This window comes from Rutilus rutilus (genome assembly GCF_951802725.1).
Source record: "Rutilus rutilus genome assembly, chromosome: 1".
Classification (NCBI taxonomy): Eukaryota; Metazoa; Chordata; class Actinopteri; order Cypriniformes; family Leuciscidae; genus Rutilus; species Rutilus rutilus.
Genome location: NC_140209.1, coordinates 53,403,324 through 53,419,554, shown reverse-complemented (window position 1 = coordinate 53,419,554; position 16,231 = coordinate 53,403,324). Strand labels below are relative to the sequence as shown.

The 16,231-nt window shown below is 39.1% G+C and overlaps 1 protein-coding gene across 1 annotated transcript in view; it reads left to right on the top strand.

Annotated features, from left to right (window-relative positions):
* The window catches only part of LOC311298754 (uncharacterized protein), a gene marked incomplete at its 5' end in the record, with an annotated part of 59,242 nt that overhangs the window by 5,873 nt on the left and 37,138 nt on the right, over positions 1 to 16,231 (top strand). The window contains 3 exons of the mRNA XM_084421958.1: positions 4,576 to 4,870; positions 6,140 to 6,225; positions 8,661 to 8,722. Of these exons, the coding sequence (XP_084278084.1) occupies positions 4,576 to 4,870; positions 6,140 to 6,225; positions 8,661 to 8,722 (443 nt within the window). The remainder of the gene's footprint in view (positions 1 to 4,575; positions 4,871 to 6,139; positions 6,226 to 8,660; positions 8,723 to 16,231) is intronic.

Sequence of the window (16,231 nt, the reverse complement as noted above, 5' to 3'; positions counted from 1 at the left end):
AGGGCATTGCATAAATAAGGAGCATAAAATAATCTGAATATTTTTGCAATAAATATGCTAATTAAACCTTTTCATTTTGCTGTATGATTTACTTTTAAATGAATATTTTTTTATAATTTTTCAAATTGTTTTCTAAACATGTTACATTAAGGCAACAAACAAAATTCCCAGATTATAGTAAATGTATAATACTAAATACGTAAAACCATAGAATTCAGTATTACTATGATACACAGTCATGTGAAAAAGAAAGGATACCCCTTTCTTTTTCACATGACTGTATCATAGTAATAGAATTATAAATAGTATTTTGGTACTCCCAAAAGCTATAATATTACCATGGTAGTTTTTAATACTGTTTTGTAGGTGTACTTGTTATGATGGTGCAAGGAGATGAACCCAAATGCAGACAGTATGCAAGTGAACTACGTTTATTACAGAAAAACAGGGAAAACAAAACCCACGAGGGGGCAAAACAAGACCGGATCGACAATATTAAGACTAACAAGACTAGACTAAGACAGATAACTGAACAATAAACTAACAGCTAAGACAGGATCAAACTCTTCACAAGACTTTCAACAGGTTACTCACGGTAGGTTTCACATTGATTGACAATGAACTGGCACAGGACAGCAAACACAAGGTAATTAAATAGGGAGAAACTAATGAGGAAAACAGGTGACAAGGGTAAAGCAATGAAGACTAAACGAGGGTAACAAGTGGGTGGGGTTACGTGACGAGACAACGCAAGCACACAGCCCAAACAAATGGCCATGTGCTTACACATAAAACATGGGTCTGTCATGATCCTGCCTCAGGACCACGGAAAAAAAAAAATCAAAGACTAGAAGGCAGAATCATGACAGAACCCCCACCTTAAGGAGCGGCTTCCAGACGCTCCCCAAGGTGACACTAAACACGGGACATGACGGACTGAGACAAGAACACAAACCAACAAAACATAACAAATAACAATAAAGGCAAACAAGAAAAGACAATAACTGGATTAGGGTGAAACATCAAAAACAACAAACAAGGCAGGGGAGGTGGAGGAAACACAGAGTTCATGGGGGATTGTCCAGGGTGAATAGGAGGACTGGTGGGCTTGGGTTTATGGGGCGAGGGCTTAGGACGAGGGATCTGGGCGGGTTTGGGTGGTGTAGAGTGGGAAATGGGTTTGGGAGAAACAGTCCGAGGTTGAGCCATGACAGGGGTGACTGGGGAAACAGACAGAGGTCGGGTGACAGTGGAGACCGGTGCAGCCGGTAGCGGGTCGAAGACAAGGGGTGTGGCAGGTGGCAAGGGAGCGGAGAAAGGCGTTGCGGCTGCCTGCGAAGCTGGGACAGGATCCGTGTTTACATTTACATTTATGCATTTGGCAGACGCTTTTATCCAAAGCGACTTACATTGCATTCAAGGTACACATTTTTTTTTTTTTTACATTTTGTCAGTTCTTGCTTTCCCTGGGAATCGAACCCATGACCTTGGCGTTGCTAGCACCAACGCTCTACTGTTTGAGCTACAGGAAAACTGTTTGAGCCGTTTACAAAAACAGACTTGGAACCTTCACTCTCCGAAGCAGACTCGGAACCAGCAATCTCCATTGCTGACTCGGAAACAAAGTTCTCTGCAGTAGTCATGGAGACAGCCTTCTCTGCAACAGACTTGGGTACAGCGCTCTCTGCAGCTGGCCTGGGATCAGTGCTCTCTGCAGCTGGCCTGGGATCAGCACTCTCTGCAGCTGGCCTGGGATCAGCACTCTCTGCAGCTGGCCTGGGATCAGCACTCTCATCAGCTGGCCTGGGATCAGCACTCTCTGCAGCTGGCCTGGGATCAGCACTCTCTGCAGCTGGCCTGGGATCAGCACTCTCTGCAGCAGACTCGGACACAGGGTTAGGGGACAAGACAGGACTGACAGGGACATCAAGAATTCTGACAAGACGGGATAAATATTCAGACAGGGTTCTGGCAGCGATGATGACTGGCATCTCCTGGCGAGCTGATACGGACTCTATCACAGCGGAATCGGCCGCTGCTTTCTCTTCAGCAGACATGACTGAAGACTCAGAGACGACATTCACGGTACAAGTCTCTGGAATGGATCTCCCCAACGCCGACTGGGAAACAGCGCATGCAGTAGCGGGCTCTGGGACAGCACCTGGGACGGCGCTTGCAGTAGCGGGCTCTGGGACAGCGCCCTTGACTTCAGCGGCGGGTTGGAGAGCCAACGGGGACTCAAGAGGAGGTAGAGACGGAGAACCAGAAGCTCCCCTCCTCCTCCTCTTCCTCCTGGGTCACGGAGCGGAGACGGTAGCCGGACTGGTGACAGGAGAGGGAGGTGAAGCAGGAACCGTTACAGGAACTGGGGAGCTCAGCGCAGGCGAGGAGGACTCTGGGCAGGAAGACTCCGATGCTGACTCCCACGATGGGTGCCTTCCACGCTTACCATGAAGATTGATGGACGTGGAAGGTGTCTCAGGAGTCGGGGCGGGACTGGGTTGGTCCCCATGTGTAGCGACGGCTAGCAGACGACCCTCAGGGATCACAGGAAGTGAAGCGGGAGAAGAAGACCTTGTAGTACTCTGCAGCTCCCTCCGAGACAGACTCTCCACCATACTGTGGAACGGGCGGTTGACCAGTCCTTCTCGTTCAGAGAGAGGTGGAGGGACGTTGAGACCCGCGATGAGGTAGCGGTTAAGGAGGACATCAGGCAGGAAAAACCGCCTCTCGTTCGCGACCCGAGCATACTCCTTCAATGGTAGCTCTCCCTGGGACGGAATCGGGAGTTTGCCCCTCTTAGAGTCAGCGATGGTCCTGTGCCACCAATCCTTAAGATCATCTGGGTTATGCGTGACATAAGAGGACATAATGTCTGCTGGGTTCGGTTTTGGCCGGTTCATTCTGTTATGATGGTGCAAGGAGATGAACCCAAATGCAGACAGTATGCAAGTGAACTACATTTATTACAGAAAAACAGGGAAAACAAAACCCACGAGGGGGCAAAACAAGACAGGATCAACAATATTAAGCCTAACAAGACTAGACTAGACTAAGACAGATAACTGAACAATAAACTAACAGCTAAGACAGGATCAAACTCTTCACAAGACTTTCAACAGGTTACTCACAGTAGGTTTCACATTGATTGACAATGAACCGGCACAGGACAGCAAACACAAGGGGATTAAATAGGGAGAAACTAATGAGGGAAACAGGTGACAAGGGTAAAGCAATGAAGACTAAACGAGGGTAACAAGTGGGCGGGGTTACGTGACGAGACAACGCAAGCACACAGCCCAAACAAATGGCCATGTGCTTACACATAAAACATGGGTCTGTCATGATCCTGCCTCAGGACCAGGGAAAAATCAAAGACTAGAAGGCAGAATCATGACAGTACTATTTGGTGTACCATCACATAATATGGAAATGGAACTGACCAATTACTATATTCATTTACCATTGTGTTTACAAGGTACTACAAGGTAACAGCCATAGTATTTCCATGGTATTTTATATATATATATATAAAAAACAGGGTATTACCAGATATTTAAAAAAAGGTCTAGAAGCATAGTATTTCCTTTGTTATATGTCCCAACACTACCTAAATAGATAGAGAGATGAATAAAAAAATAAACAGGGTATTACCTTAATGCACATCTAAAACAAATTCCCATATAACAGTATTATATATATATTACCATGGCACATGCTCAAAAACATGGTATTACCATCTAAAAACATAATCATATTTTCATGCTATGTGTCCACAAACACTGTATAACTCTTGTCTTTGTCCAAAAACATGTTAATTACCTTGTTCTTTTTGCTAGAGTTGTATTTTCATTCAAATTCACCCTCATGAAATTTCACAAATAAAGAAAGTCCACTGTCAAAAATGTGCCAATGTATGAAGCCTCTTGTGCACAGAAGTCACTTTACATCCCTCACACGATAATGCCCTTTTCACAAGATGTAAAATAAGTCTCTGATGTTCCCAGAGTGCACAAAACACCCCACAGATATTTTTTTATAGCATGTTTTTATAGCACTTTTTGAGGGTGAGCAAAAACGCGCCGTGTAAGCATCTTCGATTACCTAACACAGACACGCACTGAATATTTCAAAAAACTTTTAGCCTTTTATGTTCAAACCGCAGTCAGACAAAGATGGAGAGACTCAAGAAGAAGTGACAACATGTAGACAATATTTCTGAATGGTTAGTTGATGAATTTATGTAGCTTATGTGTAGTTATCTTCTAGTCATTGATAAGCATATTCTGTCTTGATAATCTATAAATCGCGTTCCCGGGGGCGGGGTTTTCAGAAGCCAGTAACCTTTCACAACCATCCTAAATCTCACAGGTTCTTATTGCAGTCATTGTTTTGTCAGAGCAGGCGGCAGCTGCAGTTGAGGCAAACATTGACCTGAATGAATGATTTGCTAAATGTAAATGCATAACCAACATCTACAAACAGAAACTGAGGCCAAAAAACGAAGACATTCATCTCAGCCTCAGGTGGCATGAACTGTGCTTTTGTAAATGACATTCCCTCTTGCGTTCACAGGGGTTGCAGGGCACAGTCTCTGCCGCTAAAGACTCCGTACCCGTCCTCCCTTTGAACCCTGGTAGCCCGATCGAGGATGAAAGAGCAGGTCCAAGTGGGACAGCTGGTGTAGATCTCTCTTCTCCAAATCAGTCCCTGTCTGACGAGAGCTGCCCGGAGACCGTAGAGGCTCTGAAGGAGGTGGGCAGACTGAGTGACAGGCATGAGAGTCTGGAAACCCGTGTGAGACAGATGAAAGCACACATGGCTCTTCGGAACGAAATTCAATATCTGCAGCATCGCCTCACTACATTGGGTACGACATACACAGCAGGGTCTCAACCGACAACATCCTGCGTTATTTCTATTATTCATTCAGAATTCTAATCACATTTATAATTCATGGTGACCTCACAAAGAGGCTTATGGCTTGAAAAGATGCCGATGTTAAAACAAGTTTTATCACAGACAGCAACATAGTGTCGGTCCAGATCCGGCCCACATCGAATCCACATGTACCAGATGTGGCCCGGATCTGGGTCGACACTACGTAGCTATCTGGGATTAAAGGGATAGTTCTGTCATTATTTACTCACCATCATGTCATTCCAAACCTGTATGGCTTTCTTTATTTATGGAAAACAAGATATTTTGAAGACAGTTTTTTTCCATTCAATGGAAGTCAATGGGGTCCAAAACAACAATAATAAAAACAATTGACTTTTCACTTAAAGGCCACCGTTGTCGCTAATGACAAGGGTGCCTTAACTCTATATAAAGCCCCTTTAATATAAATCGGGCATTACAGGTGCCTTCATCTGCATTTTACACCTGCAAATCAATCAAATATATCCATTTATATTAACTACTATGTACTTGCATCAAAAAATATTTGTAATTACAGCATTGATGTTGTATTGCAAAACACTTGTGCTGCTATTGAGGTGGATACGGGTAAGGTTAGGGACAGGTTTGGTGGTAAGGGTAGTCCTACCAGACTCTCGTACATCTCATTTGTACAGAGAGTCTGGCCACTCCATTGACGAGCGTTAACTTCCTTGTAGGCGGGTACTCTGCTGAAGTTAAAAACTATTGGATCTGCCCAGAGCCACTCTGGATCTGCCATAACCAATTGCTAACGTTTGGTCGTGATGTAACCCTACAACTCAAACTTGCGTTCTCAGCCACTCCCTCTGTTCGCTGATTGGACGGGTAAAAATTTGGCCGGAGAAAACCCACGAATATACCGCAAACCAAGACGGAGTACTGAAGGAAAATTAAAATTGAGCAGAAGTACGTAGGAGGGCGGAGCCAGGTTAGGTTTAAGTGTGGGTTAAGCTGTAAGCGAAGGTTAACAGTGTAATTATAGATGTGATTACAGAAATTAATTACAGCTGTAATTACATGCAGGTATTTTTATAAAAATTCATGGTCAATGTAAAAATGTACACAATAAGTGCATAGTTAGTACTAGTTAAATGCACTTAATATGAAGTGGGTACCAATTTTTATTCACAGGCAAGTTACTTTTTGTTAATATACTTGTGTAATTATGTTTCTGACATTTTGTTTGTGACGTCTGCAGGAGAGCAGCATATTCCTGACGATGTGCTGTTTCAGCTGCTTTATCTGAGGAATCTTGTGGACATTCTTCTAGAAGATAAAGCGAAGGTATGAGAGAAAATAATCCAACCTAACCTTTCCTCTAACCCTCTCTTTAAAAACACAGTTTAGGGTTATCAGATTATATGATAGTCAAGTTCCTCTAAAGGCTGTTTTCATCGGTACAGTTTATGTAATTATCTAAACAGAACTTCCCCTAGACTTCTATTGTTGTAAAAGGTGAAGTGTGTCATTTGTGTCAGTCAGACATAGTCCAGCCTAAACTCATGCCGGTGACTGAGCAACCAATGTCGAGATGCTCAAACAAACAGAGCAATGTATTGATTGAGCCACAATGACACACTGTACACTTTTCAGCGCAATCAATCTAACTGGGATAGGAGAATATATTTGAAGGTACACTATGTAACAACATTTAAATAATGAGTCAATACATCATCAATCATTCCTCCAAAACATGTTTTTGTCTTACCGTGATTCACTATGGTAACCCTGACATCAACATAGTGTCGGCCCAGATCCGGGCCACATCTGATACATGCGTACTAGATGTGGGCCGGATCTGGGCCGACACTACGTTGCTGTCTGGGAAACATATTATAAGTGTTTATATTTTAGACCCGTCAGGAAATTAATTTGAAACATTTCCAAACCCCACACTTTTGTACAGTTGTGGAAACGGAAAACAAATTTTATAGATGGCATTTCCAAATATGATTTGGACAATTTGTTTAGTTCTGTTCCGAATTGTTGTTTTCCACCTCATTTCATTAAATGGTTCACTCAGTTCAATTATGAATGACACACAGCCCATGGTTTTGTCGGATTTATCTTACTTCTGGCATATTAGTATTTTGGCAAGTATTTTTCATCAATTATATGTAGGTCAAACTCAGGAGTTGTTTACACAACACCATTTTCAACTAAAAATATAAAACTTTTTATGTGTTTTGGTCGTTCATTTACATGACAACGACGTTTTGGGAGCCTGAAAACACAACTTTTGATAAAGGGGTTTCAAAGTGCAAGATTTTTTAAGCGGTCTCCGTGTAAACATCAAAAACATGAATCTGTGAAAACGATGACGTCATGCACATGCGTATTACGTGTTCAGTCTATAGTGTTTCATGCTACTCACACAATTTTTCTCCTCACACTTCCTTTATATGGAATAATGCAAATATTTTGGTTGCCAATAAATCCTTATTTTTAAGGAATTGGTTTAACAGGGATATTAATCATCTTATAAATATGTTTGATATTCATGGAAATATTTTAACATACGAACAGTTCATGCAAATCCATAGTTTTCCTGTGCATTTTAAGGAATTTAATTCTGTCATTAAAGCTATCTCCCCTACTCTGATTCATCTATTCAAAAGTCATATTCAATATAACTCTACATTAATGACAAATCCAAAATTAATATTAAACGGCATTGATTTGATTGATAAAAAATGTAACAATAAACATATTTGTACAATATTTCAATTACAAAATAAAATAGCACCTAGAGGAAAATTTTTTTGGAACTCTATTATTGATAATATTAATTGGAAGAATGCTTGGTTAATCCCCTTTAAATATTGCATTAATAATAAAACCAAAGAAATACATTTTAAAATTTTGCATACCATTTACCCTGTTAAATCATTAATTGCAAGATATTCTGATATTGATGATTTATGTTCTTTTTGCAAAAGTGGGAAAGAGGTGTTGATGCATTTGTTTTTTGAATGCAAAATTACCCAAAGATTCTGGAAGGAATTGGCAGAATTTATCTTTAATTTTGTGAAAATTAAATATTATTTTACATTAAAGGATATTATTGTGTATTATGAAAACAATGTTGACAAAGGTCTGGAATACATTGTTAATTTATTTATACTTTTGGCCAAATTTTATATTCATAAGCAAAAATATTTAAATTCATCCCCTTTATTTAAGCTGTTTAAATTAGAATTTGATTGCTTTATATCTTCTTTGAAATTGTTAAAAAACAAAAAGTCACTAACATGTGTGAAATTCTTTGATATTATTTTTGGATCCCCTGCTACCAATTAATGTTTATCATTGTCTTGTGATGTTGTATGCTATGTCTGTTATTTGTTCTATCTGCAAAAAAAAAAAAAGTAAAAAAAAAAAAGTCTATAGTGTTTCATCGCCATCTAATGGACTGGCAGCAGAATACAGCGTTTTTAGTCGTTTTTGCGGATCTGTGTGAATGGGGATCATTCTGACAATGTCTGTGCGCGGAAAACTTAAGCGTATCGTTGTCATGTAAATGTACTCTCAGACTCAAACTTAATTTATATAATTATGTTGACTTTCCATAGACATAATGTTTTTTATACTGTACAAACTGTATATTCTATCCCCTAACCCTACACCCACCCATCACAGAAAACGTTCTGCATTTTTACATTTTCAAAAAACATTTAGTGTGACTTATAAGGTTTTCTCTTGTGGACTCTTGTGGACAGAGCAATCAGGACACAGACGCCTCAAAGATAAAGCAGCTGACCCTGCAGATGTCCGACATGAGGTATTAACCAGTCACTCGTCAGAGACATAGGACAAACCATGTCCCACAGTTTCACATGGCATCAGTTTTTTTTGCATTTAGTGGTCAGAATTGATCATTAAAACCATGCAGCATCAGTCAGAGTGCAGTGTCAAAAACAAGATGTGCAGATATAGTGGATATACATTTTTGTCATAAAATGAAACAAACATAAATCATAACAGAACTTTTGTTTAATGTAAAACGTTTAATGGAAAAATTACAACCTATGCAATGCCACTAAAAACCTGTGACATTTCATAGAAAAAAATATAATAACAGAAACTTAAAGTGTTTTAAGAAAAATTAAATGTATTTTTAGATTAAAGGTTCAATTCTTTTGTTGCTGACTTTTTATATCCACTGTACAGTTATAATATTTTTAGATGTTTTCTTACTTTCTCACTTTGTGAGGACATTCTCATTGTTAGCAGAATCTGGACATAATGATGCTATATCAGAATCATTTTTCTCCTCAATTTTCTGGAGAAACACATCCCACTTGTTTTTTGCACTGCAGAAGTGCATGAATCTGGACCTGATTAAATTAGAAAAGCAAGTGCAATTTCCTTTCACTGGTGGACATTTTGAGCCCTTTGTACATCACACACCCTCATACAGGACTGCAGTGCACAAGCTGAACGAAATAGTGATGGTTCTGTTGAGAGAGGAGAGAGAGGAAGAGAGAAGCCGCCAATACAGAGACATACAAGAGCAGGTCAGACAGACAGAACTCCTCCCTCCAAAGGGCTGGGCCATATATCAAACTCAAATATTATAATATTACTAATAAATCACAATAACCTATATATTGCCCAGCCTTGTTGTTTTAATACCCTAGCATTGGGTTATTATTTTTCCTTAACATTATTTTCATTTCTTCTTTACGGTTCACCTGTAGTTAAACAGCCTCAGGGTTATAATTGAGGATTATGTCGAAAGCTCAGGCCAGGATTAGGTTCAGAGTTCACGTCAGGGTGAGAGTTCACGTCAGGATCAGGCTCAACAGCAGGAAGAAGGTCACAATCTAAACCAGGAGGTCAGTCAGTTGCCCAAGAGTTACAGCTTGTGTTCATCGAGAAACAGGGGCATTTACAGTACATTCAGACTCAGTTACTGATTTTAATACGCAGTAATATTAAATTATTACCCTTTTGAAAAAGAAGTACACTTTAGCGTATACTTAAAGGGGTCATATGATAGTTCTAAAAAGCACATTATTTTGTGTATTTGGTTTAATGCAATGTGTTTATCCGGTTTTAGGTTAAAAAAGTAATTATTTTACACGTACTGTATATTATTGTGTCATTTGTGTCAGTCAAACATAGTCCAGCCTAAACTCATGCCGGTGACTGAGCAACCAATGTCGAGATGCTCAAACAAACAGAGCAATGTATTGATTGAGCCACAATGACACACTGTACACTTTTCAGCCAATCAATCTAACTGGGATAGGAGAATATACTGTATTTGTACACTATGTAACAACATTTGTACACTATGTAACAACAATAATGAGTCAATACATCATCAATCCTTCCTCCAAAACATGGTTTTGTCTTACCGTGATTCACTATGAACATATTATAAGTGTTTATATTTTAGACCCGTCACAATGTTTTTCCATGGGAAATTAATATTTTACAATATTACTATTTTTACTGTATTTTTTATTAAAAAAACTGCTTAATCAAAAGCTCACTGTTTGGTGAGCAGAAGAGTTTATATTTTTATTTTTAAACATTTTAAACATTTCCCTACCCCGAACTTTTGTTCAGTTGTGGAAACAGAAAACAAATTTTATAAATGACATTTCCAAATATGATTTGGACAATTTTAAGTTCTGTTCCGAATTGTTGTTTTTCACCTCATTTTAAATTCTGGAAATTAAATGGTTCACTCAATTCAATTCTGAATGACACACAGCACATGGTTTTGTCGGATTTATCTTACTTCTGGCATATTAGTATTTTGGCAAGTATTTTTCATCAATTTTATGTTGGTCAACCTGTGAAATCCGAGCTTGCAAAGTCCGTGCTTGAAATCCGTTCTGCACGATCTTCTTGCTCGTTAACATTGTCAGGGTCTGAATCGGGTTTGAAATGGTTTGAAATTGATGCCATCATTAATATTTGCATCTGAGTAGAGCTCGCGGTTATGGAGGGGCGGGACAATTCCTGAACACACACTAAGCTCTGCGTCACAACACACTGTTCCAGCTAACCAATCACAGCACATTTCGTATGTTGGAAGGAGGGACTTCAACGAAAACGACACGTTCAACCAGACTGGGGAGAGAGGAGCTGTAATAATGTAAAAATTTGAAAAAATAATGTTTTTTGAACAATCAAGCATGAAAACATATTCTAGTACACCCCAAAAACAAAATCAAGACTTCGTAAAAGGATATAATAGGACCCCATTAAACACACACACAGCAGTGAAGAACGAAGCTGTTTAAGTTGGCTGTAAATGAACACTGCACAAGCTATTTTAGTTACAAGGCTAACGGTGTTGAAGGGCTGGTAACACTGAGGTGCTGTTCTTGACCTTTGAACTTTAAATACCCTGTCTCTGCCCAAGTTGAGGCTCACAAGGTTATGGCCTATGCTGTGTGTTTATCTTATCCATGCCTGGTAAACAAAGTCAGACTGTTTTTTTTTCTGGTCCCAGTAGCAGCATGTGTGAAATGATCAGTGGTGTTTGTCAAGGCATGTATCAAACCTCATTGGTTTTCACACGTCAAGTGAACATGCTTGAGCTTCCGTTTAACACAACTGATGTGGGAGTTGATGAGCAACTTGTGAATAAAAGAGCGATAGTCTCTTCAGAAAATTTGGACTAAACCGCCCAATTCATATGGATTAGTTTTACAATCTTTTTATGAACTTTTTGAAGCGTCAAAGTGTTAGTTGCGTACCTGTCAATGGAGGAGAAAGCTCTCAGACTTCATCAAAAAGATCTTAATTTGTAATTGGAAGATGAACGAAAGTCTTACGGGTTTGGAACGACATGATGGTGAGTAAATTATGGCAGAATTTTTATTTTTGGGTGAACTAACCCCTTTAAGCTTTGCCTGTGAAACCGGGCACAAGTCTTTTATTTTTTTCTGATTGGATGTAAGTATTGTTTCAAATCAAAGTTTGGAATGTGATTCATCTGGAACCTGCTGGGTTTGTTCATATTAAAATCAATTTTAATTTAGAAATTTGAAACATGAACATCATAAAAGAGGTGTATCCTAGTCATTGCATGTATGAATTGCATTTGTAATGTAATAGATCTAGACAAACACAGCTGACTGACTTCAGGAACAAAGCTGACTGATAAAGGTCAGTGTTGCTGTCACTGCCCTCATGCCTGACATGTGGATTGTTGATGGTGTTGCAGGAAACTGGAAGAGACCCATTGGCAGTCCCAGAGGTCCAGTGTAGTGGATGCTGGCCGTGGAAGTGCCAAGACTCAGCGCAGCCACTCAATTGGGTTATGAGGAGCCGGCTTTGAAGGGGTCCTGTTGTGCTTTTCCACTTTATATTTTATAATTTTATATTATATTTATATTTTATTTTACAGAGTCCACTTTTCAAGAACTGCAACGAACGGCTTGTTCAGGCTACAAAGCGATTTTTCCAGATCTTATGAAATCATAATGTTTCTCATTTAATAATGAGATTATTACCCACGCAATACGCAAAAAAAGTTGGCGAGGCCTGGCTAAGCTGTGTTAGAGAAGATGAAGAGTCACTGTTTTTTCCACCCTGGTAAAAGGTTTTCTTAAAGGAGAACTCCAGTCAATTTTAACATTGAGCTAATTTTTGTGTACATTTGGAGTGCTGTCAGTACAGAGAACATCGACAAAAATCGGTGTTGCCTACACCGTGTTATCCTCGTTTTAAAATTTGCACCCTGTTGACTTCAATGGGGCAAGTTTTAAACCTGCTTTTAGCCTCTTAACATCCTTGATGTGTCATTACAAGTGCACAGGTCATGTGAGTGATTCCTTCTGAGTGAACGCGGGTGAATCTGACTGCAGTAGATGTGAAAGAAATATATAAAAAATGATGTTTATTCAGCCAGCGCACATACCTGTATTTACATCCTGTTTTCGGTCGAAGTCCAAAGTAGTCGATTGTCGAGTTCACGCGCGTGATCATAGGTACTAAACCTATGCGCGTGAACTCGACAATCGATTACTGTGGACTTCGACCGAAAACAGGATGTAAATACAGGTATGTGCGCTGGAATCACTCACATGACCTGTGCACTTGTAATGACACATCAAGGATGTTAAGAGGCTAAAAGCAGGTTTAAAACTTGCCCCATTGAAGTCAACAGGGTGCAAATTTTAAAACGAGGATAACACGGTGTAGGCAACACCGATTTTTGTCGATGTTCTCTGTACTGACAGCACTCCAAATGTACACAAAAATTAGCTCAATGTTAAAATTGACCGGAGTTCTCCTTTAAGGCTGACGAAGGGTTAAAATGTCTTTTTAACACTGTTCCTGAACATTATAACCTCATTATAACGTTTTAAGGAGAAAAGCTTTCAGTAGAGAGTACAATGCAGGCTATATGCACAAAAGCTTCTCCTGAAAGAAATAGCCGTTCCCATTTTGTCCGGACAATCTGTTGTTTATGGATCACAACTTCTAGGTATGTCTTATTATTTGTAGTTGTGTTTTCTATTTACAGTTCCAATTATACGTTTTATGTAGTTGCTGCCTCAGCTAGCCTGTTAACTAACATCAAATACATTTTAACTTGCTTGCCCAAGAGGGGTCTCAAAGATGGCCGCCGAGTGAAATGTGAAATGAACATCAAAGTCCCTTTAACACAAGTTTTATTTTTAGAATTACTAAGACATCTAGTTTCAAATATAATTATTTTGAAGTGTTGGTGCTTAATATAGCAATATATAGTGTAAATGATAAATCACGTTTGAGATTTGTGCTGGCTACTGTATACAGGCCACCAGGGCACCATACAGACTTTATCAAAGAATTTGCTGACTTTCTATCACTGGCTGCAGATAAAGTCCTAATTGGTGATTTTAACATACATGTAGATAACGAAAAATATGCAGTGGGATTGGCATTTAAAGACATTCTTAACTCTATTGGAGTTAGACAACATGTGTCAGGAACTACTCATTGTCGTAATCATTCTCTAGATCTAATATTATCACACGGAATCAATGTTGATGCCGTTGAAATTCTGCATCAGAGCGATGACATCTCAGATCATTATCTAGTCTCATGTAAACTTCATTTAGCCAAGGCTGCGAAGCGGACTCCGTGTTGCAAATATGTTAGACCTATCACTTCTACCACTAAAGATTGCTTTATTAATAATCTTCCTGATCAGTTTCATCATCTCAGCATCCCAGATAGCTTAGAAGAACTCAATATTGCGACAGAAACTTTTAACTCTCTCTTTTCCAGACACAGTTGCTCCGTTGCGCTTAAAGAAGATTAAAGAAAATAGTCCAACGCCGTGGTACAAAGAGCACACTCAGGCCCTTAAGAGAGCAGCCAGAAAAATGGAGCGCAACTGGAAGAAAACAAAACTAGAGGTATTTAGCGTTTCGTGGAAAGAGACCTCGATTGCATACAGAGAGGCCTTAAAAGCTGCTAGATATTTTTCAACCCTATTAGAAGAAAATAAACAAAACCCTAGGTATTTATTTGAAACAGTGGCTAAACTAACAAAAGTAAAGCTTCAAGCCCAGAAGTTTCCAAGCAGCACAGCAGTAATGACTTTATAAACTTCTTCACTTATAAGATTGATAATATCAGGGAGAAAATTATAACTATGCAACCATCTACTACAGTATCGCATCAGGCAGTGCATTGTAGTCTCCCTAAGGAAAAATTTGATTCATTCGTTGCTATAGAAGAGGAAGAATTCGTTAAACTTGTTAAATCATCTAAATCGACAACATGTATGTTAGACCCTACACCGACTAAGCTACTGAAAGAGGTGCTTCCAGAGGTCATAGATCCTCTTCTTAATATCATTAATTCATCTTTGTCATTAGGATACGTATCAAAAACCTTTAAGCTGGCTATGATTAAACCGCTTGTTAAAAAAAACGCAACTTGATCGTACAGAATTAGTCAATTACAGGCCGATTTCGATTCTACCTTTTCTGTCAAAGATACTAGAAAAGCCGGTATCCTCACAACTATGTTCCTTTTTAGAAAGAAATGATATCTGCTATGATTTTCAGTCAGGATTTAGACTGTACCATAGTACTGAGACAGCTCTCATCAGAGTCACAATTGATTTGCTCTTATCATCCGATCGTGGTTGTATCTCTCTAATAGTGTTACTCGATCTTAGTGCTGCATTTGATACTATTGACCAAAACATTCTTTTAAATAGACTCGAAAATTATGTTGGCATTAGTGGCATTGCATTAACATGGTTTAAATCATAATTATCTGACCGTTATCGGTGTGTAGCAGTAAATGAAGAGATGTCTCATCAATCACAAGTTCAGTATGGCGTACCACAAGGCTCAGTACTAGGGCCGTTGCTTTTCACTCTGTACATGCAACCCTTGGGAGATATCATTAGGAAGCATGGAATTAGTTTTAACTGTTATGCTGATGATACTCAGCTCTATATTTCTTCACGCCCTGACGAAACTTACCAATTCACAAAATTAATGGAATGCATAGGTGATATAAAAAATTGGATGACTAGTAATTTCCTACTTCTTAATTCTGAAAAAACAGAGATTCTAATTATTAGACAAAAAACTTCCTCATGTAATAATCTAGAATACTGTCTGACACTTGATGGCTGCTCTGTCAAGTGTTTGTCGTCGGTTAGGAACCTGGGTGTGCTCTTTGATACCAATCTTTCATTTGAAAGTCACGTGTCTAGTATCTGTAAAACCGCATTTTTCCATCTTAAAAATATATCTAAATTACGTCATATGCTCTCATTGACAAATGTGGAACAATTAGTCCATGTGTTCATGACATCAAGGCTAGATTATTGTAATGCTATTATGGGTGGTTGCCCTGCACGCTTAATAAACAAATTACAGCTGGTCCAAAACGTAGCAACTAGAGTTCTTACCAGAACCAGGAAGTATGACCATATTAACTCAGTTCTGTCAACACTACACTGGCTCCCTATTAAACATGGTATAAATTTTAAAATATTGCTGATTGCTTACAAAGCACTAAATGGTTTAGCTCCGCAGTACTTGAGCAAGCTCTTAACGCATTATAGTCCTTCACGTCTATTGCGATCTCAAAATTCCGGCCAGTTGATAATACCTAGAATATCAAAATCGACTGCTAGTGGTAGATCCTTTTCCTATTTAGCACCAAAACTTTGGAACAGGCTTCCTAACATCCTAACGTCAGTTCAAAGCTAGACTAAAAACACATCTCTTTGACCTAGCATACACATAACACATTATAGACTTTTATAATTCAATGTTAGGCTGCATAGATTAGGTCAGCCGGAACC